Genomic DNA, 22,961 nt, shown 5'->3' on the forward strand with positions numbered 1-22,961 from the left:
TTAGTTTTCCCCAGTTTAGGTTTTGTACTGTAGCTTTCACTACAAATAAACGCTCGCACCCCAGCCAGCACCTGCATTTTGGATCCTTTTCTCACCACACGACTGCTGCCCCAGCCGTGACAAAAGGAAAATAGCAATCTTAAAATATTTCCAAATAACCCCCAAAACAAAGACATAAGTCATTCAAAAACAAATCAATAAACAAAGAAATAAAAGAATCTCACAACGACTAAGAAAAAACTACATTTCCTCCTTTTGTGCCTTCACTTCATTATCTTCTCTTCTTTTTCAGGGATCTGGGAATATTTCCACAACACACTGCTTAAGAAATATGCCTCCATTTACAATGGCATGAATGTGGTATTGGGTCCAGTGTTTGACTACAACTATGACGGACAGTTTGACACTCCAGAGCAGATGCAGCAGTAAGTTTTATTTCTAGTCCAACGATAATGTTTCCTTTTGAAAATTCCGTCAATATAGACTGAGTTGTGATATTGTGCAAATAGCTTAATGCTTTTTAACAAAAAGACCAAAACCAACTGGCCTTGTGCTCACCCACACCATCCATCCCAAAGAAGTAAAGAGATTAAATGGGAACTCTGTCTTTTTTACCCTTTTCCACAAAATTAGAAATGAGAGAGAATCTGAGGGAGGACAGTAAAAACGGTGTCTCGTTAGCTCTGATTTGGCCCAGCTGTGTTTCCACCTGTTCCCCATCCTCTCGTTGTCCTGCTTGTGTTTGTAAGTCCTGTGTTGTACTCCCTCTTTGCTGTGTGTCTCTGGATTATATTGGAACTTGTTAAACTCTTGTGCTCCAGCTTCTTTGTTACTAGTTCTGTTTCCTGTATTTTGGCACCGGAGTTTTCACAGCTCAATAAAAGCTGCCTCTTTTAGTTCACCCCTCTGCGTTCACAGTCGTGTGTTTGTGTCCTGCATCCTGCCACAGCACGAACATGACCGTTTGTATTGAAACTAAACTTTATTGAAGTGCTGTTTTTCATCTAGAAATGAACAAAATAAGAGATTAGCAATATGATCACAGTGTGTGTGTGTCTGTGTGTCTCCACCGCACACAAGTGACTTGTCGTCACATGTTGTGATAGTAAACACTATGCAATGTTTAGAACCAGAAATGCCCCTGGTTCATTTCCACCTGTTCATTTTTGTGTATCTACACAGCACATGAGAGACATGTCGTCACAGGATGTTTGGTGCAAATGAATTTTGCACATTTTACACAGGTCATGCTTGACTTGACATCAGATGGCTTGCAGACCTGGCACCTCTTCCTCCCCAGCAGCAACTTAGAAAGAAGAGGGCGGTGATTACTATGTTTTTTTCTGATCCCAAGACATACGCAACATACACACACACACTGGTGTACTAGATGAAGTCCTCTCCTGGATCTCCCTCACTGTAGCTGCAGCAGCTGGGGTCCTTAGCATGTGCTGCGGTACCACAAGCGCCTTCCCCAGCTCCTCGAGGAAGATGCGCCTCTTGTACAGCTTTGACACCCACTCAGGAAAGCTCTCCGTCCAAATGACAAATGCGTTGTAGGCAGATACATCGATCATGTGGCCAGCGGGCAGTCATTCGCTTGGTGCTGTAGGACCCTGTGACTTTGTCCAAGTTGTCCATCCCCCCTTTGGTGCCATTGTAGTCCAGGATCATAGTTGGCTTTTGGTCCTCTCGGGTGCTGATTTCAGCTTTTTTGTGCAAAGTGCTCATGAGCACAACATTTTCCCCCTTTCTGGGGCAATAGGACACCAGCGCTGTAGAGTCTGTGAAGGCAAATATGGAGGACTGAAGGACCTGTTCCTGGTTACCAGCAGCTCAGCAGGAAGTTCAGCCTGTTCTTTCGGACTGTTCCAACCATCGTGAGTTTTCTCTTTAGCAGCTCCTGACCTAAGTTGTAGCTTGTGAAAAACACAGGTTATGTTGTGAGACCTTGTACCATATCAAGCACAACCTTTGAGCCCTGATTCTTCTCTGGGGCTCCTCCAACCAGCTTTCCAGTGTAAACTTGCATTTCCACTGGTGTCTGCATCACATGCTGCCCAGATTTTTATGCCATATTTGGCTGGTTTGGAAGCCATATTGCCTAAATGGGCACCAACCTCTGAACGCTACTAGCCTTTCATCCACTGTGACATTGAGGCCTGGGTTATAGAGTAGAGGAAGTTGCTCTATCCACTGGTCCCACACTGTCCTAACAGCCGCCAGCTTGTCTCGCTCCCGTCTGACAGCCCTCGTCTCTCGATTATCAAATATAGCCCTGCCTGTCTCTGCATCCCACAGACTGGCTATTGATTCATCCTTTGATTTATAGACCCGGCCAGGATGAGGACTCCCAAATATGCATGTAAATGCATTTCATCTAGCTCTTTCCACTTCTCCCCAAAACACGCTTTCCTTCTAAATTTGTAATTTCAAGAATGATTTTCTGTATTGAGTTGGGCATCACAAGCTCAAAAGCTGACTTGATGTGTGTCACGCGGGTCACTGCCATCCCGGTCGGCCCTGGCACTGTTCTTATGTTTTCTGCAGAAAGTTTTGCCACTTTTTTTAGATTTTTCACATTTAAAATGGGTCAATTTAACCCGCAGCACAACAGAAGGGTTAAGGCAAATATACAGTTATATCAATAAAGGATGAAACATAGTACGGAGCCCCGCAGGGGACATGGGAGAAGAAAAAAAATTAAGACGGACTTTTGCGAGATCTCGCAAAACAAACTCGGGATCTCGCAAAAGTTTTGCGAGATCTCGCAAAATTCTTAGCCGCATTCTCCAGAGGCCGCCAGCTCGAAGCCGACCGGGAGGTCGAGGCACGATGTGCCGGGAAAGCGGTGTTCCTCCCGGCTGTAGTAGGTCTCGACCTCCCGTTAGCTTCGAGCTAGTGGGTGTCAGATCTCCGAAAACGTCGGAGCACTGTGTGATGTGTGATGTCTTGTAAACCGAGCAGGTATCTGACGTTTACACAACTACATTCACGCCTCAAAATATCTTAAAAGTGTATTTTGTGACCCAGAAAGAGTAATATTACAACTAAGTAGCTGCCGCCATTGTTGGAATTCAACTTTTGCGAGATGTCGCAAAACTTTTGCGAGATCTCGCAAAAGTCCGTCTTAATTTTTTTTTCTCCCATGTCCCGTGCGGGGCTCCGTAACATAGGACTTAAACAAAAAAACAAGAACAAAAAAAATGAGCATCTAGAAAATTATCAGAATATTTCAAATGCAGTAAAACTAAAGTCACATAACAATGAAATCAAGGCTCCATGTTCGCAGTTTGGCTGCTGCCGTGTTCGCTTTTCTTCTTTGTTGCCAAACAGCTGGAATCAAAGATACTTGAATAAAATATTTTAAATGCTCTCGGTGTGGGTCTTACCTGATAAACCTTGTAGTGAACCAACTGTATTTTACAATGCTGATGCCGTAACACTGTAATGTCCCTTGCAGACTCAAAAACAGACTCCAGCAACTTTTAGCTATTTTGAAGGGTTCATTGAAAGGCAGGCAAAAGCAAATAGTAACTGACAGGGATGAGTGGTTTCAATAGAGGGAGACACATCAGCTCAATCAGACCGATACTGTTAACTGAGATCAGCTGAGAAGAATCCGTGATTGTTGTTCTTGACTGCAACAGTCTCATTTGTTGGAGGCACACAGAAAAACTTTGGTGGAATGTGAATTTCCAAATGGGAATCCAGACGGAGAATCTGCAAATAAGAACAAAAAAGTCCTTTCCTTTCAAGGAAGACACACCGGAGCTGGTGAGAGCAGCCAGATGATCCCACGGTCCTCAGGTTAGATGAGTTCCTCACAAGCAGGGTTCCAAGATGAAATCCAAACTCATAATTGGAGAGGACAGAGACAATATCAAAGACTGAAGAGCACTAATACAAGCATGTAACAAAGGAGGTCTGACAATCACCATGTGGTGATGTGATCTTGTAGGGGAGTGTGACACCACAAAATACAGACTTGACTGAGACACCATATGGGATGGATATAACAAAGACGGCTTGATAAGGAAACCACAGACTGATCCTCGGCATTGATAACGTGCTGGTGGTAATTCAGAAGCTGGGAAAATGTTTCTTCAAACAATGTTTCTTTCCTTGGGTAATAGGTTAAATGAGATAGAACCCACCCTGATAGATCATAACAGTGAAGTATTTGTTTTTCCATCCATCATCCGTCCATAGTTCTGGTGTTCAGGCACTGTGGATACTCTACACTGACTTGCTGCAAAGGAAAAAAACAACTGAGACAGCCAGAGGTGATGGAGTCAGTTTGTCCATGAGGATCAGACTAGTTTGGATAACTGTACACCATATTACACATTCATAGAGTATAACTGCAAAAATCCAAGTCTAAAACCTAGGAATGCTCAAAGTCTTCTGAAAATGATTGTCATATAGTTGCCCTTATCATTTTTTATAATACTGATTTTGCCTTTGCCAACTGCAGCATGATGCTGAGAAAGAATAGATTATGGATTATTAGTTCAGGGTGTCATCGGGCCACCTATCAGTAAAGAGGATGAGGAAGATCAGTGAGTCTATGCAAGTGCTGCTGTGTTCAACTTGTGTATTTATTTATTTATTTTAATTTGTGTATTTTTTAAGCTTGAGCACCTGCCCCCCACATGTGTATGGCTGTGCCTACTGGAATTTGTTAAAGACGTGTTTCTGGTGTAGCTGGCTTTCAGAGCTTTTTCAGGCAGTTATCTAAGGAATGGTGATAAGTTGATAGCTTAGCATTCCAAACTGACATGACAGCACCCTAAATGCTAACGAGGCTTCACAAACTAATGGGTGTTGTCATGGCAACTAAAGCTACAACCACGTTTAGTTATAAATAAATCAATTCAAATGGTATTTGTATAGCGCTTTTCTAGTCCCTAAGGACCCCAAAGCGCTTTACACAACCAGTCATCCACACACTGGTGATGGCAGCTACATTGTAGCCACAGCCACCCTGGGGCGCATTGACAGAGGCGAGACTGCCGGACACTGGCGCCACCGGCCCCTCTGACCACCACCAGTAGGCAACGGGTGAAGTGTCTTGCCCAAGGACACAACGACCGAGACTGTGCAAGCCGAGGCTCGAACCGGCAACCTTCCGATTACAAGACGAACTCCCAACTCTTGAACCACGATCGCCCAAATCAATTAAATTTTATTTATACAGCGCCAAATCCCAACAACAGTCGCCTCAAGGTGCTTTATATTGTAAGGTAGACGCTACAATAATAGATGCAGAGAAAAACCCAACAATCATATGACCCCCTATGAGCAGCACTTTGGCGACAGTGGGAAGGAAAAACTCCCTTTTAACAGGAAGAAACCTCCAGCAGAACCAGGCTCAGGGAGGGGCGGGGCCATAAAAAAATAATAGACTTAATTAAACAGTCACAACAAATGAAAATGACAGTAAAAGTAACACAGCTTCTTGTTTGATTTGTTTTATTTTTTCCTTATGATGTATCATTCTTAATCTTTTGATCTATAATATACATGTCAGTATTTTCATTGACTCGGATATTAATTTCCAACAGCATCAGTAACTTATAAATAGCATAACCATGGTACATACAGTGGACTACTGTATGTAGTCCACTGCGTATGTTGCAGTGGACTACATACAGTAAGCGCCTGACGGCCTAATAGGTTTTCTTGAAGTGACATCATCTACTCGTTCTGCAGTAGGATTTTGTTTGTTGTTCATAGATCAGGCTTATATCTGAGACCAGGAGTTCAACTGTAGTTTCAATGGGATTCAGTAATCCAGTGTGACCACCACATCTGAACAACAGAGCTCTTCTGTGTCACACTGCAAAGGTCAACAGTGACTGTTGTCAGCTTGCTAATGACTGTGTGCATTTCTGGGACTCTAGGTTTCTTCCTGATACAAACATCTCCATCCCCACACACTACTTTATTGTGTTGGCCAGCTGCAGGGACTCTGCTCAAAGCGTGACTTCCTGTGACGGCGAGCTGCAGACTGTATCCTTCCTCCTGCCTCACAGAGCTGACAACCTGGAAAGTTGCAAAGTAAGTGTCCTGATGTCATAGTTTTTAAAAGAAAAAACAGTACCCACTTTGAGTGACCGCAGCCTGAAAAATGACTGAAACAGTTTTTATTGCTCAATGTGAAACTGAATAGTCTACTATTCCTCACTCACCCCATTCACAAGGCTCCATTGTCTTCTGTTCCCGTATAGCAATAACACTATTGCTATGGCAATACAATTCATGTTTATTTGTAGACTGAGAGAATGGTTCAGCAGGTTGAAACTTATTGACTTTTTGTTTTTTTTAGTTTCCTTTTCCACCTCGTTTTTTCTTCTTCAATTGTTTCCATTTATAAACATTTACCAGTCTTGAAATACTAATAAGACGTAACAGTAAACATTCACATTTACCAGTCTTGGCCAAGATACCAGGAAACTGTTGTTCGCTCCCACGTATCACATTGTTTGCCATGAAATAACCCTTATATAACACTCAATGTGTGTTTCTGTTTTGTACATGGATTTGTTATATAATGTATGACATATACAGTGTTTCAAATAACGTACCATGGTGCAGGAAAGGTAGAAGAATAAGAGGGTAAACTGGATTACATAAGTCAGACATACTGTAATGTAGTGGTTTACATATTTGCCTAACGGGCAAAAGATCTAAAATGCCTCGACTTAAAAATCTGCCGAGTGAAATATGCAGCTCTACCTTTTGAGACGACCCCTTGATGAGAAAGAGAAGCAGGAAGTAGCTCACGTTAATCAGATGTACTGAAAAAAGAAACAAGAACAAACATCAGACAGATGTTTGATTCCAGCTGAGTCCAAAATTAGCTAAATATCAGGAACTGGCTTAAATATTCCTTTATGCTAGTTAGCTGGCTAATTTAAGTTTAAGCAGGTCTTGCGTCTCGGAGCAGTGAGGGACTCTGTGATGGAATAACATAATGTGTTACAAGCTTTTATCTCCCAAAGATAATAGAAACTATTTGTTTGTTGTATTGGCAGAAATGCTCCCAAGTTGTGTGGATGTACTTTTTATTGACAAGTCATATTCATTCGATTTATGTTGAATTATTTTGAAAACCCACAAGCTCTGGACCATGAACACAGAAACCTACTCTAAGATTGTTGTCAAAAAAGAATGACTGAATGATGAATGAAAGAACCCAGAAGTGTCCAACACTCAACCCTCTAAATAGCTTGATTTTAATTCAATACAGTAAAATAGTGTTGATCAATTACCAGAATCAGAATCAGAAACTTTATTGTCATTGTCACAGGTACAACGAAATTAAGAATGTTCCCCGATCGTTGCATCGTCCGTAGCAATATCAAAATATAAATAAAACAATAAAATTCAATAAATAAAATAGATAGAATACTTAAAATACTAATAAGACGTAACAGTAAACATTCACGTACATGCTTCAGACCGTGCATAGATTAACACAAGAGTGGCGTGATGTTATGTTATTGCAGTTGGATAACAGCTGTGTTTGAGTCTGTTAGTCCTTGCACTGATTGCCCTGTGCCGTCTGCCTGAGGGCAACAGTTCAAACCAGGATGTGAGGCGTCTTTTATGATGTTTTGGGCCTTTTTAAAACAGTGGATGTTGTGTAGAACTTCCAGTGTGTGGAGAGGGCAGCCAGTGATCTTTTGGGCGGTGTTAACGATCCCTTGGAGTGCTTTCCTCTGAGCTCCTGTGCAGCTAGTGTACCAGATGCATATGCAGTAGGTTAGAACACTCTCAATGGTGGCTCTGTAGAAGGACACCAGCAGTCTCTGTGTGATGTTATTCCTCCTGAGAGTTCTCAGGAAGTCTCTGTTGGGCCTTTCTCAGCAGCTCGGAGGTGTTCACACTCCAGGAAAGCTTCTCCTCTATATTGACTCCCAGGAAGCGGAAGCTTGCCACCCTTTCTACACAGTCCCCATTAATGAATAGTGGTTGGATCTCTGCCTTTTTCCCTCTGAAGTCTATTATGAGTTCTTTGGTTTTTGAAGTGTTGCGGAGGAGGTTATTATTACACCATGACGTCAGCTGCTCCACCTCGTCTCCCTTGGAAATGAGCCCCACCGCTGTGGTGTCGTCTGCAAATTTCACAAAGCTGTTGCTGTGGTGGCGAGGAGTGCAGTCGTGTGTGTAGAGAGAGTAGAGCAGTGGACTGAGCACACAGCCCTGGGGTGAGCCAGTGCTGAGACTCAGGGCTGAGGATGTGTGATGGCCAACAGGTGCTGTATGGAAGCCCCAGGTCTTGTAGCTCGGCCACCAGTTTGTGTGCAAGGATGGTGTTAAAAGTTGAGCAGTAATCCACGAAGAGCATCCGCACGTAGCTACCATGCTCTTCCTGGTGTGTTACTGCAGCATGGAGTGCTGTGGACCGGTTTGCTCTGTAGGCAAACTGGTGTGGATCCAGGCTGCGGGGCTGCTGTGATGTGTCTGCAGACCAGCTTCTCAAAGCATTTTATTACCACTGGGGTGAGTGCCACTGGTCTGTAGTCATTCAGGCCGGTGCTGTGGGGCTTCTTAGGCAATAAATGAATGAACATATAAGACATTGTTGCCAAAGATGTCCATCGTCATCATGGCTCACTAAGCTTTAATCAACTTGTATAGCTGCAAAAACACTCTGTTGATACAGCTGGTACACAGCTGCTGCAAACAATATTCAAAACAGTTCCACTGTTCATAAACATGGTGAACGGCATCCATACAAAGTTATGATTTTTAATTGTTTTGCCTTTTTACTTCCACAGAGTACAGAAGCAGAATCTCAGTGGGTTGAAGATCACATGTGGTTCCACCAGGCACGAGTCAGGGATGTTGAGTGGCTCACAGGGCTGGACTTTTACCAGGGTAGCAACCGACCAGTCCCAGAGCTGCTGAGGGTGAAGACCCGCCCCACAGCAGCCATTTACAGAAAACAATAAAAGCACTCCTTTAATTATGTCATGACACTGGTAGCACTGGTCTGAGGGGATACATTCCAAGCAACGTTATTTATTTACTTTTATTTGTCAGCTCTTAATTTAGTTGTTGTTTATTCCAGTTGCTATTGTGAATCATTATTTCCCAAATTCATCAGTTTGTAAATGAATAAAGTGGAAGTTGAATGAATTAACGTTGTCATTTGGTCTTCTCAAAACAGAAAAAAAACATCCATGCTGATCCTAAAAGAAGTTATTTATAATATACAGTATTATATTCTCTCCTATCGCAGAGATTTTGGGTTTGTTATTGGATAAACTGACTGCCTGCTCAGTCATTCAGGTTCAGAAATCCCCCAAGAAGTTGGTTCTGTTGATCTGGAAGTTTTCAGTGCGAGAAACCTTCCATTGCTCATCCAAGTGACTTGTTCTGTCTCCACTGAAAAAGGAGATTGAAAAATTCCAACTTTTTACTCATAATTCTGGGATGGAAAAAATTTAATTAAGTCTGAGTCTTTAATTAAAATTAAAGACGTTCAATTTAAAGTTTCACACAGGACACCTCTGTGTTTCCACACTCTGGGATAGAAGTAGAGATATTTTTGCAAATATGTAAGTAAAAACCCAACAAGGGTGCATGTCATAAGTCCTCTCAGTAACCTTTCGTGGGTGGGTCACAGTCTGCCTCAACCGTTTGGAAGAGAATAACAGAAATGGAGAAGATGACAGATTATCTACCAGCACAAACAACATTTTTGATTCAGAGACAAAACTGTGACACACCTCGAATACCACACATGTTGCATCAAATTCTACAGGAAACAACCACAGCATGCACATTTTGCTGCTGATGCTCACAACATTTTTAAATGTAAGGCTCGGGGCACGCATGTGATTAGTGGTCTAACGAGGAAAAATCACACAAGTAAAAAAGTTACTCACTGTAAAACTCTGAGCCTGATCCCTTGCTGATGACACATTGAGTGTTGGGGAGTAACGGAATACATGTACCGCCGTTACGTATTTAAAATACAAAATATGAGTAACTGTATTCCGTTACAGTTACCGTTTAAAAAGGTGGTATTTAGAATACAGTTACTTTGTTGAAATAAATGGATTACACGGCGGTACTTCCCTGTTTCATATTGTGGCGGGTCAGGACTGTTTGGGTTTTGTTTGACAGCTACGTTCTGTTGTTCCAGGCGGCAGCGTTACGGTTGCCATGGTTACGGGGTGACGCTCTCTCTGCGTGTTTCCTGGGTGAGAGAGGCCTTTTTGTTGTTGTTGTGCTAAGCTAATAGGCAGAATGCTACAGGTATAGCTCTAAAGAATGTAGCATCATAGGCAGTGTAGTCCGTGCTGCAGGGAGAATGGACTGTCATACCCGTTATGTGTCTGTGAGCGAGGGAGGGAGAAAAAGGAAAAGTACGAGCTGTCATCGAGCAGAAACGGGAGCTGGAAGCATGTAAATATAATAATAACCACTGCAGCCAAGAAGAGAGCCTGACGAGCCCAGTTGTAAGTAAGCTATTAAGACTCGACTGTACACCGTGTTCGTGTTTTCCTCCAAAAACAATAAGTTCTGTTGGAGCAGCCTTTCAACGCCTCTCTCTGTCTCTGCTAGCAAAGTTGACCCAGACAACAAAGTAAAGCTAGTTTTCGGCTACGAGCCCGACACAGAACCCACCGTATTAGCCAGAGGTCCCTTTACTACGGTTCGGAGCCGCGGACCTTCAGTAACAGTAATAAATCACAGCAATAGTACATTCATGTAGTTGTAAACAGCATGATAATATATTAAGTAATCCAAAGTATTCAGAATACGTTACTCTCATTGAGTAACGTAACGGAATACGTTACAGAATACATTTTGGGGCATGTAATCTGTAATCTGTAATGGAATACATTTTAAAAGTAACCTTTCCAACACTGGACACATTACAGTTCTCTTGGTTTTGGGTGTTTATTAGATAAGATAAAACTTTATTAATCCCTCAGGTGGGTTCCTCTGGGAAATTTGGTTTCCAAAAAATCACAGCACCGACAGAAGTTACAGAGTTACAGAATATTATATATATATATATATATATATATACACATATATAAATACAGAGACATATATAGATAACATATACAAAGGGGATAAATAGAATAAATAGGAATAAAAATAAAAATACAAGTGAATTGCACATTTCAAGTATGGAAGTCTATTGCACTGTTGACTATTAACAAAAGTATTGCACAGTGAAGTGAAGAGGCACTACAGCTTGCTTGTTCCCCCCTCCTTTGTCCTCCTGTTTCCCCTCCAGAGAGGCGTTAAACAGTCTGATGGTGTGTGGGACAAAGGAGTTTTTAAGTCTGTTGGTTCTTGTCTTTGGGAGAAGCAACCTGTCACTGAACAGACTGTTCTGGTTGTTTATGGCCGTGTGCAGAGGATGCCCAGCATCGTCCATAATGTCCAGCAGTTTCTTTAGTGTCCTTTTCTCTGCCACTAACACCAGAGTGTCCAGCTTCATGCCGACCACAGAGCCAGCCTTCCTGATTAGTTTTTCCAGCCTGGATGAGTCCTTCTTTGCTGTGCTGCTCCCCCAGCACACCACAGCATAGAAAAGTACTCCTGCTACATCAAAATGAAGGGGTATTCCTGCCTACCTGGGAAAGTGGGTCATCCAAATTCCACTCTTCATCGGTACTGACACAGGGTAATTTCCTGCTCAGACTTATAAGCTGTTCTCAAAAGTACAAGGACAGTCTTCTAGTGAAGGACAGTAATGGGTGGAGGCGTGACTTGAAATAACCTTTACTGGTATACATCAACAGTCACCAGTGTGGTGGTCACTATTATTATTGCCTTTGAAGAAGTGCTACTGTCATCACAGGGGATTTCTCTGGAAGATGGATTACTCCACAGCTCTGTGAATGTGTGAATAAGACTGCGAGTAAAAACGAAAGTAGTCACTGAATGAGTCGTGCTGTAAAATAGCAATTTACAAAAGCACAAGCACCTTTGAAAGAAAATTACAGTGGTTGAGGTAAAATGATGTCGCGGTGACACCGAGTCCCGAGAGCCTTTTGCCAGTAAAAAAGCCATATCATTATGCAAGCATGCTTCGAGAACAGTAAAATGTTGTGTAACATTTTAAATTAATGTATTCATTTACAATCCCAATGTGAGTGATCGAATACTGTACACATAATATTTATGGATTATTCTTATAATGTTGTTTATATTTAAAATTTGTGATTTTTGCGAGATTAAACAAAGTTTGTCTAAAAAGTAAGACGAGAGGAAAGATTTTGGAGCAAAACTATACCGTCTCCATAGGTGGATCTAAAAACCATGGGATCAATAACCTCAGATCTTAACTTGCACCTCTTCTTTCATCACCTCTGATTCTATGATTTAGATTCGAAGATCGAAGAGAGCTGATTTATTTTTGGTTAAATAAGTTCAACAAGATGAAAAAGGAGGTTTCCCTTAGAGAGTTTGGTTGAGGCTACTGCAGATTTGTGGGCAGCACATTCAGGATACAAACCAAGGCTGCTGTAGTGAACTGAGATCTGGTGAGAATAGTGCAGAGTACCATGAATTCAATGTCATTTCAAAGAAAGCTGCAATGATTTGACCTTTAACATGTTGCTTTTGCTAAAAGTAGCTCTCACAAATAGGTTCTTTTGAATTAACTGTTAAGGCAGGGGTGTCAAACTCAAATACACAGTGGGCCAAAATTCAAAACTGGAACAAAGTCGCAGCCTAACATTAATATTTATTGAAAAAATAAATCTTCCTCCAGATATAAGAATGAATCTTTTCTTATGGACTCAAACAAGTTTTGCTGAAAAGCTGAATATGGAACAAGCAAAGCTTAATACTAAACGATATATATATTAGCTGTATAATACCAGTAGGCCAGCTCTAATAGTAATTTGGCTTCGCGGGCCAAATGTAAGTAGGCTGGCCAGAGTTTGACACCTATGTGCTAAGGTTTAACAGTTCCACTTAGGCTCAAAATTGATTGTCTTTAATATTTGGATGGAATTTTTTTGTAGATAATCGCTGCCCGATTTCTAGAAGCCAAGCCTGTGTCGCTAGCTATCACGTAGCACATCATTATATACCAGCTAGCCAAACTTCAGAAACCTTACAAACGTCACTGCTGTTTAGTTTTCTGTCTTCATTTATGTTGAAGTGATAGCAGAGCTGTACGTTTGAATTTTTTCAGGAATCTCTCAGTCAGAACATGCTATATCATGTTTAGCTGGAAACTAGCGAGCTAACGTCCTGCTAACTGCTAACTGCTAACTCCGTTGAATTTAATAAATTCTGTTTTCATGGATGCCTGGATGTTAAACCTAATTGTTTAGTCAGTTTAAACTCTCAGTGATGCCGCAGTATTTGTTTGACTTTGCGATCTGAGGTGGACGGACTTTAGGATCCAGATTACTCCACAAGGCTCCTGACTACGGCAGCCGTAATGCTCCAACAATCCCTCAAGCGGTGCGGCTCCGTAGCTTAGCAAAGTTGTACTAAGAAAATATGGTATATAGTGTCAAATCACAACAACAGTTACATCAAGGCGCTCTATATTGTAAGGTAAATAATATAATGTAGAGAAACTCCAACAATCAGATGACTTACTATAGGTGGTTTCTCGCAGCTTAAGTACAGTTTTTTGTTTTATGGCAGTTTTTCCTGACTTCACAACATTCTGATTGGTCACTTGCAATGTTGCTCCTGGAACAACATTTACTATGTTGATCTGGGAACAACACCAACACGACGACATCAGATCATGCTATAAACACATGGTGGTGAGAGAAGGACAAATGCTCAAGCATTAGCAGCCTAAGTGTATTGCAGCATAACTTAGGGAGAATTCAGGGTCACTCGATCCATCTCTAAATTTTAGCTTTGTTAAAAAAGAACATTTTAAGCCCAATCTTGTAAGTAGATTGGGTGTCTGTCTCACAAGTTCAAACTGGAAGCTGGTTCCAGAGACGACAGGCCTGTAAGCTGAGCACTGCCTCCTATACTTCTTTTAAATATAATAGCATCCACCAGCCAGCAGTATGAGAGTGCTCTTTTTGGGTGATATGGTAGTATAAGATCATAAGATGGGACCTGACCATTTAAGACCTTGTGTGCGAGGAGCAGGATTTAAATTTTAATTCTGGATTTAATATAGGAGAAAAATGCTTATCACATTGTCTTCTACTCTATTCTAATTCTTGGGGCATTAGTTTTTACCGAATGCTGAAACTGAATCCTATAAACAACGTCTCACATTTGCAATCATTTTCCTTAAGTAGTGTTTCTTAGGTTTCTTTCTGGGAAGGATTGTTTTCTATCTCATTACCTTTAAGCCATACAGTTTAGACTTTAAGTGTAGTGTTTAGCTAAATACACCATGACAACATGCAAGTGACCTTTCGAAGAGTCTATACAAAGTCAAAAAACAACATCACACCCTCAGTAATTACAGGGATATTCAGAAACAGGTCCAAAGCTCCTTTTTTGGCGTTGTCACAGCAACAGTCACATCAGTTTGCCTTAGGTTATGGGGTAAGGATCCTGTAATGATAGAGAAAAACTCCAGCAATCACTCATCCTCCTATGAGTTGCCTCATTGCTCATGGGACAGCGGAAAGGAGAAACTCCTTTTCAACAGGAAGAAACCTCCAGCAGAATCATTTTATTTTGATAACCTCTTGTCTTCTGTGTTCTACTTTATTTCCTTTGTCACCAGCTTAATTAGCTGTTTCAGCTGCATCTTGTCTTCCAGGTGTTTACTTTCTCCCTGATTACTCCATTTTTGCTCTCTTCAGTCTTTGTTAGCATTTTCCCTTCCTGTATGTCACCTTCCTACTTAGGATTTGGTTTATTCGTGTATCTCACTACATGTTTTGAATGTCTGTTATCTAATATATCTACTATTTTCAAATATTCTCGTCTTTTTTGTTTGTAATACTGTAGACTTTGGCTTCCTGCTTTAATTTAGGTTAGTTTTAAGTTTATTTCTGCATCTGAATCCTCTGAAAATGTATTTCTCCTGCAAAATAACACAACTCACCTTTAGCAGGTTTAAATACCACATGTTATTAAGTCATCTCTGTCTCATCTCTTTGTTTTCACCTGCTACAACCTGCATTGACCCTGTCAGGTTTGGTTTGGAGCTCAAATGTAAATCAATTCATTCATTAAATTAATTCAATTCAATTCAATTTTATTTATATAGCGCCAAATCACAACAAAAGTCGCCTCAAGGCGCTTCATACATACAGAGAAAAACCCAACAATCATATGACCCCCTATGAGCAGCACTTTGGCGACAGTGGGAAGGAAAAACTCCCTTTTAACAGGAAGAAACCTCCGGCAGAACCAGGCTCAGGGAGGGGCGGGGCCATCTGCTGTGATTGGTTGGGGTGAGAGAAGGAAGACAGGATAAAGACATGCTGTGGAAGAGAGACAGAGGTTAATAACCAGCCCGTTCTCACTCCCGAGGCGTAACATGCCGACGTTTTGTCACGTCCCACGGCGTTCCTGAGGAACGCGAAAAGAGACCTTCAGCATTCTTATGGTACGCGGCGGGTTGTGGGCGAAATCCAGTGCAATGACGCTCCCGCGATAATAGACGTTCCAGCCCTGTATTCCAGCCCTAAACCTAACCTTATCCCTAGCCCTAACCATAACCTTTTTCCTGACCTCAACCAGGACTTTAATGATGTTAAATAGCGTGTTTCTAAGCGATTTGAAGAAAAAGAGCGAACATGTGTAGATTGAATCCATACGGTTCTCATGTTTCCTCATTTTTCCGAGGTCGTCATTTAGGAACGTGGTGGATAGCCGAAAACGTAATATGTTGACGATTTGTCACCTAGCCTAAAATGTTACGCTGTGGGAGTGAGAACGTGTTGTAATAACAGATATGATTCAATGCAGAGAGGTCTGTTAACACATAGAGAGTGAGAAAGGTGACTGGAAAGGAAAAACCCAATGCATCATGGGAATCCCCGGCAGCCTACGTCTATTGCAGCATAACTAAGGGAGGATTCAGGGTCACCTGGTCCAGCCCTAACTATATGCTTTAGCAAGAAGGAAAGTTTGAAGCCTAATCTTAAAAGTAGAGATAATTATGGATTACTAAATAGAAGATGACCAAAAACAAACACTCTTCATTATTTATCCGTTGCCGTCATGAATCCTAGGATGAAACTGCCACTGGTGGTTGTTTCAACAGGGTGAGTTGATTGAAATGATTCTATGTTACTATGGTAACGCAAGAAATCATCTTCAGTGAGTGAACGCAAAACAGTGATTATGATGGATCCTTCCCTTAGGAACAAGCCGTAGTCAAAAACACAGAATAAATTCATTTGTTTATTTTTCAGAAGACGGTGACGGAGAGAAGAGGGCATGCAGCTGTACGGAGTGGATTGCTAAACCATGGAGGAGAAGACAGATTTGTTTCTAAATCAACATTCAGTGGGGAAGTATCTGTTTTCACAGGGTTATTAATTGTTGGTGAGGAGGCTACTGAAGAAAAACAAGACTCATGCGGGATTTGTGGTTCATTTAGGCAGATCTGACACTTACATAAAAGATGAATGGAGCTCCTGTGACATCATCCTCTGGTTTCTGAAGTCTTGTTACAGAGACTAGTGATTAATGCTTTCACTGTCACCAACTGGGAGATTTGAAGCCACGTACCATAAGAACTGGAATACCGGGAACGTCTCGATGTTCACCCGGTTTAGCTGGAGGACAAGTTGTTTTTTGTTTGTTTTTTAATGGAGAAAGAATATCAACCCAAAAAAAAAAAAATAAAACTCTGTTCATTGTTGTGACTGAGGGAATGAGGGCCTCATCCAGGGTTTTCCAGTGCATGGCCCCATCCACCGGCCCCTCAGTGTGAAAAGCAGCCCCAAGTTCTTTATTTCAGAGAAAAGAAACACATTACATGAACGTTATAAACTGATTTGCATGTCAGTGATTGAAAGATTTATTCGATCCCCTCCAGAATGGCTGCGTGTCCATGTGGCTCACATACTACAGTCATCAGTTACATCAGGGACATTATACAGCTGCACACAGCTGGAAGGGCCAACAAGACCATCTGCACGAGGCTTGGTGAGACGGTGACAACTGTTGGTGCGATTATTCAGAAATGAGTGTGGCACATGCAAGATTATTTAAACATAGAATTCATATTATTCATTTTGATTTCACGTTTTTCCTTATTAAGACTTTTATTGTCATGTGTTTAATTTATTATTGACCTACGTACGGCTATATTTACCCTCCTTTGTGTTCACCCTCACCTGCCTTACTTTAGTATTCTGGTCACAATTAAACAGTTTTAACAGCTCTTAAATGATCACAAGAAACATTTTTCACCACCAAATTCAGCTCAGTAGGTCATTCAGTAGGCCTCCAGGGGGTCAGAGGTCGTGGGGGGGGTGGACTCCCGTTCATTCACGTTTGACCGGGAACACCACAGATGTAACAAAGTTGATTAAAACACTCAAAATTCAGTGAAAGACGCGCTCATCACTTTTATATGTTCAAGCACATAGTGTGGAGGATGTAAAACTCAATATTTATGAGTTTTTTTTATTTGTAAATCGCTCAGATTTGACCCGAACACGACAGGAAGGTTTAATTTAGCTATTTGTGGTGTGTTTGTTGTTTGATTTGACCTGCTGTAACTTAATGCTCATCTGGTCTCATTCATGTTTGCTTCAAATAATTAGATTCAGGTGTGCACCTGAGCACAGGAGTGCTTCCTGGTAAGTGTTAGCATCAGCATGTTTTATTGGGCATACTGACTCAGAGTGAGTGTGCGTGTTTCAGTTTTACTTTGACAAGTTTAGACAGGTGAGCAGCTGAAACTAAACCTGTCAGCCTCTCTTAGCTCTTAGCTCTTAGCTTAGTTAATAAACAATTAAAAACCTGTCTGTGCTATCTCTAGTTTCATTAAGTCACGTTTATAGACACACACTGGAATGTTCTGTCTGTGGTGATATGTCAGTATCACCATGATCTCAGGTCTAGCCTCTCACATTCCAGTGAATCGAGACATCTGAGAAAGTCTCTATTTATTCGCGGTTTTAATTAAAGATCAAACGATTCATATCTTTAGGAGCAAAATGTAAAACAGAGCATCTTTTGTCCACAAGGTGTCATCACTCACAAGAAAACGAACAGCAACAGGATCAGTGTTCTGTGGTGAAAGTCAGGCTTACTGCTGGAGATGAGATCAAAGTAAAGAGAGTGATGTGAAGGTGTAAATGAGCCTCTTTTCCCCCGTGCAGTCTGATAACTAGTCTCAGCAGCAGCCCCACTCTTGGATTAGATTTCAAAGACACTTTGAACATTTTCAAGGAAATAATTTGTGGCCTTGTTAACGACTACTGTGAGTTGGAATAGTTTCAAATACTGAGGGAGAACAGGATGTCTGCATGTATTCCCTGTGTCTGTGTGTTCTCAGTCCAAGACAAGCAATTAGTGGGTTTGGCTTAATTGGTAATTCTAAATTATCCATAGGTGCTCATGTGGGTTTGGATAGTTATTGGCTTTCTGTGTTAGCGTATCCAAGGTGCTCCCCGCCCTACAGCAGCTGGGACAGGGTTCAGCCCCCCCCACAGACACCACCCTGAGTGTTCCGACCACCCAGCTTGTAATTTTTATTTTATACCCACTTTTATACCCGGCAGTTTGGACTGCTTCCCTAGTATCATTTCAACGCATGATTTAGTTCATCATTAGGTAGCAAAGCCAAAACATCAGGTGGGGTTAATTCATCGCACCACAGTGTATATATATATATATATATATATATATATATATATATATAGATCATCAACGCACCTATAAAACGCGTGGGCGCAGTATTATGCAACACCAACTGGAAAGAGAGAGAGAAACAACTGAACAGTAAAAAAAAAAAAAGAAGAAGAAGAAATAAAGAAAATCCGAGGAGCAGCTTTATTTTATTTAAAGGTTCTTCATTCATAGGTAGTGTTAATACAGACATCACCCCACACCTGTATGATGATATAAAAAAATTTAAATGCAGGCTGTAAGAAGTAATTAAACTGGGGTCAAATAAAAGCCTTTTTAAAAATACAAATTACCTGGAATGCGGTGATGACGCATCTTAAAGTTGTGTATTGATTACGGGGGCGTCATTTGGCTTAAATAGAGAGGAGAGGAAGCCGAAGTCCATCCTCCTGACAGAGCTGGATCCTGCTGCACATCCCAGCTGTTTGCAATGGTAGGTGACGTCGTCAGCGTCGGAGGGATTCCCTCCTCACGCTGATCGTTGTAGAACAAGCTCGCGTGGACGCATTTATTCATTTAGTGAAGATTTTTGTTTGAGTTTGATAAAAATGTGAGGCAGACATTTGTAGCAAGGAGACCTGCAGTTTTTATTTATTTTGACTACTTCTAAGAGTAGCCAATAAGAGATGTATGCATCTGTTCCACGTGTCTGTCGGACGCTTCTGTTTTCCTTTATTTGCCGGACTTTGATGTTTCCTTGCACTCACCGTTGGTACTTTTCTCGTTTCTTTCCAGATGATGTTATCGGTGCTCTCGGTGGTGCTGCTCTCCGTTGGAGTCGACAGCGTGGCCATGACCTTTGAAAGCAGAGACCCCATCACCGGGTCGCCGGTGAGCTGTGACCGCTGTCCCCCTGGGACATACCTGCGATCTCAGTGCTCGTCCGAGAGGAAGAGCGACTGCGCAAAGTGTCCGCACGGCTCCTTCACTGCGGTGTGGAACCACATCGGGAGGTGCCTGCGCTGTGGAGTCTGCAGTCACAATCAGGTGGTGAAGACCTTGTGCACAGCGGACAGAGACTGCCAGTGCCAGTGCAAACCGGGGTACTACTACAAGCCGCAGTACGATATGTGCCTCCCACACAGCGCGTGTCCACCCGGACAAGGAGTGCGGGCCAAAGGTAGAGCGCGCGGAGCACCTGCATGAGCTCAGAGCTTTCCATCACAGGGGAATGTGTTTTCTGCAGCGCATATTTTGAGGTGTCATAGCAGCAGTTAAGTTTCCTCCTATGACGCATCGAAATTGCCGCTCTGCTGTGTAAAAGGGCAACAACTCAAAATAGCTGCTTCCTGAATTATGTGCCTATTTATAGACCGGCATGTTACAACAATGACACTGTTTCTTTGACACAGATGACATCTTCAGATACTAAACATAAAGTTTCGACTCATTTGAACTATCTAAGCAAATACAAACAGTCTTTATGACACTGTCATTCTCCCCACACTGCAAACATTCTGTGTAATTTGAATTTTGCCTGCAACAGCTACCAGTCAGTTGTCTTGGCCATCTTACAGCTTTTGGTTTTTATACTGAAAAGCCAACAAAGAGCAGGATTGCTTTAGGAAGCTGTAGGTCAGGGGTGTCAAACTCAAATACACAGTGGGCCAAAATTCAAAACTGGAACAAGGTCGCGGGCTAACGTTAATATTTATTGAAGAAAAAAAAACTTCCTTCAGATTTAAGAATGAATCTCTTCTTAGGGACTCAAGTTTTGCTGAAAAACTGAATATGGAACAAGCAAAGCTTAATACTAAACAATATATATATTAGCTGTATAATACCAGTAGGCCAGCTCTAATAATAATTTGGTATGGCTTCGCGGGCCAAATGTAATTAGGCTGGCCAGAGTTTGACACCTATGCTGTAGGTGCTGCTTTTTTGTCAGCATCGAACTGAAGCAAGTGCACAGTCTCAGTTTGAGTTTCAAGACTGTAGTTTGCTGCCACACAGGGGCAAAGACGGCAACTACATGTATTCATTCAGGGTGCAGGACCACTGTTACACCTACTGCATTTTTAGCACATTGAGCTGAGGGCGACTTAGTTCAAAAGGGTTTGGTTTTATTCCTTTCGATTAGCATGTTAATTGTTAACCTATCATGACTGATCTCAGGTGTCTCCATCAAAGTACTCGTTACCTTTTCCAGGTACACCTGATGAGGACACCGTGTGCCAGACTTGCTCTGACGGCACCTTCTCCGAGGTTTCCTCTGCTCATCACAACTGCACAGAGCACAAGAGCTGCAGTGGTGCAGGGCTGGGGTTGGCACTGAGGGGCTCCTCCTGGCACGATAATGTCTGTGCAAACTGCAGAGATCTCAAAGGTGAGATGAGCGGTTTAAAAAGGCAAAAGGAGGCGAACGAATTTATTCAATCTGAAAAGAAACGGAAAGGAAGAAAATCTGAAAATGACGATGATTTTACAGGTGTTTACGTCAGCTCTCAGCGAGTGATCACAGACTTCAAACAAAGTAAAACAACTGTGTTCAAATAGCTTCTTCCTTCCACCGGAACAGTTCCAGTAAATACAATAAACAGTTTCATTTTCATATCTCAAGGTGTGGAAATCACCTATAAGTCTAAGAATATCTGATGGCTTATTATCAGTTTCTATAATAATAAGAATGGCTGAAGGCCTTGTTACCATCTTGCTGTCAGAGCATTGCTCCACTTCTTTATCAGCCACTGACTGTCTGTACTTTTTGCAGATGGTGCCGACTACCTCAGAGAAATCCTCCCAGCTTTTTTTGTGCACCACAACATAAATATCAGGCGGCTGCGTCGAATTGTGCACAAGCTCCCGTCTCAGGATGGGAAGAGACCGGGAAGAAACACAGAGCTGAACTCCTCAGAGCTTCACCAACTGCTCAACACCTGGATAGCATCTGCGACAGCAGAGGAGATTCGGAAGCTTCCGTCAGTACTGACGAGCGCTGGAGCGAGCGGCGCTGGTGAGAGGTTAGACCAAAAGCTGCAAAGAGTCGACAGTCAGCTGAAAACTGAGTGTAGAGGGAATGAGGTGGAGATGGTTGATGCGCCAAAGTAGGTTGAGATTAAGAGAAAATAAATATATATCTCATGCACAGGCACCAAAGAATCTTCCTTGCGTATTGTTCGTATTAAAATCTTTTTGTATTAGAAAGTTGCTTCGTTAGTTTAAATGCACTGAAGACAGGCTTTGGCACTTTTTGTTACCATAAACATTGGTTTCATTTGAACATTAAGATTGTTTTGTCATTTTTTTTGAACCAATCAAAAAAAGTAACCTCACTTTAGTTACAAAATGTTACATTTTTTAAATCCTTGATGTGCTACTAATAGTACATTTATGACTTATTTGTTACTTCTAGTATCTACTTGTGTCAGTTATCACTTTATATGTTCCCAGCAAAGTGACAATGTTTCACCTGTGTTTCTAAACTAACAAGCGCTGAATTTAAAAACTCCCATTTTTATTTCTGGAAGTGAAAACAGAAATCTGCTCCAGACTTAATAAAGAAATGCTGGTATTAACCTTTACAGGAGAAAAAATGGACCTACCTCTTTCTTTGTTGCAACGGTTCTGCTCATTTCAAGGGTTTTAAAGTTTTAACAATGTGTAACAGCTTGAAATGTGAACTTTGTAATTTATTTTGCTATTTATAAGCCTGAGACGAGGAGAAAGAGAAGGTGGTGCAGCCTGTTAGCCATCTTTATTTTTATATGTAAAGAATGAGTTCAGTTTATTTTGAGCTGTTTTGGCTATGCTAGTCTACCTGAAGCTTTGTGTAATGCAAAATAAAATGAATATATCAAACATAAAAAGTGGCAATTTATTTGTTTAGTTCGTTTTCAAGGTCTCTCCAGAACCGAGAGTCACTTTTGTTGCAAGCCTGGCTTCAGAGACTGTAAGAAGAAAAACTGAGCCCACCCCTTCAAAATTTACAGATCCATCTGCAGTGACAGTTATGCAAAAAAATAAGTGAAAGTGTCACTTAAAAATGTAACCGAGGTGGGTTTAGCTCGGTGCGTTGCATGGGCGACCACGTGTCATACAGCTCACAGCGGCCGGCCCCACGGCCCTTTGTCACGTCTCTCTCTGCCCCCACTTTCCTGTCCGCTCCACACTTTGTTTATCTAAAGTTGGGAGAAGGCTGGAGAACTGGAGCCCTCACTCGT

General features: G+C 41.7%; 2 protein-coding genes across 2 annotated transcripts in view; both read left to right on the plus strand.

The window, feature by feature from the left end:
• The window catches only part of LOC102793243 (venom phosphodiesterase CdcPDE), a 48,929-nt gene extending 39,785 nt beyond the window's left edge, over positions 1 to 9,144 (plus strand). Inside the window, exons 23-25 of the mRNA XM_087834504.1 lie at positions 293 to 425; positions 5,907 to 6,063; positions 8,790 to 9,144. Of these exons, the coding sequence (XP_087690630.1) occupies positions 293 to 425; positions 5,907 to 6,063; positions 8,790 to 8,963 (464 nt within the window). The 3' untranslated portion in view covers positions 8,964 to 9,144. The remainder of the gene's footprint in view (positions 1 to 292; positions 426 to 5,906; positions 6,064 to 8,789) is intronic.
• A 10,056-nt stretch (positions 9,145 to 19,200) lies between these two features.
• tnfrsf11b (tumor necrosis factor receptor superfamily, member 11b) lies at positions 19,201 to 22,591 on the plus strand. The gene is made up of 4 exons (XM_006808383.3): positions 19,201 to 19,234; positions 19,537 to 19,921; positions 20,951 to 21,127; positions 21,512 to 22,591. Exons 1-4 carry the CDS (start codon positions 19,232 to 19,234, stop codon positions 21,847 to 21,849), a joined length of 903 nt encoding a protein of 300 aa, XP_006808446.3. The 5' UTR covers positions 19,201 to 19,231; the 3' UTR covers positions 21,850 to 22,591.
• Positions 22,592 to 22,961: the final 370 nt, after the last annotated feature.

The sequence above is a fragment of the Neolamprologus brichardi genome, chromosome 22 (genome assembly GCF_056152115.1).
Source record: "Neolamprologus brichardi isolate AB-2024 chromosome 22, ASM5615211v1, whole genome shotgun sequence".
NCBI classification, from domain to species: domain Eukaryota; kingdom Metazoa; phylum Chordata; class Actinopteri; order Cichliformes; family Cichlidae; genus Neolamprologus; species Neolamprologus brichardi.

Coding starts and splice junctions, on each gene's coding strand:
- tnfrsf11b (XM_006808383.3), top strand. Junction 19,922..20,950: donor ACAAGGAGTGCGGGCCAAAG/GTAGAGCGCGCG, acceptor TACCTTTTCCAG/GTACACCTGATGAGGACACC. Junction 21,128..21,511: donor AAACTGCAGAGATCTCAAAG/GTGAGATGAGCG, acceptor TACTTTTTGCAG/ATGGTGCCGACTACCTCAGA.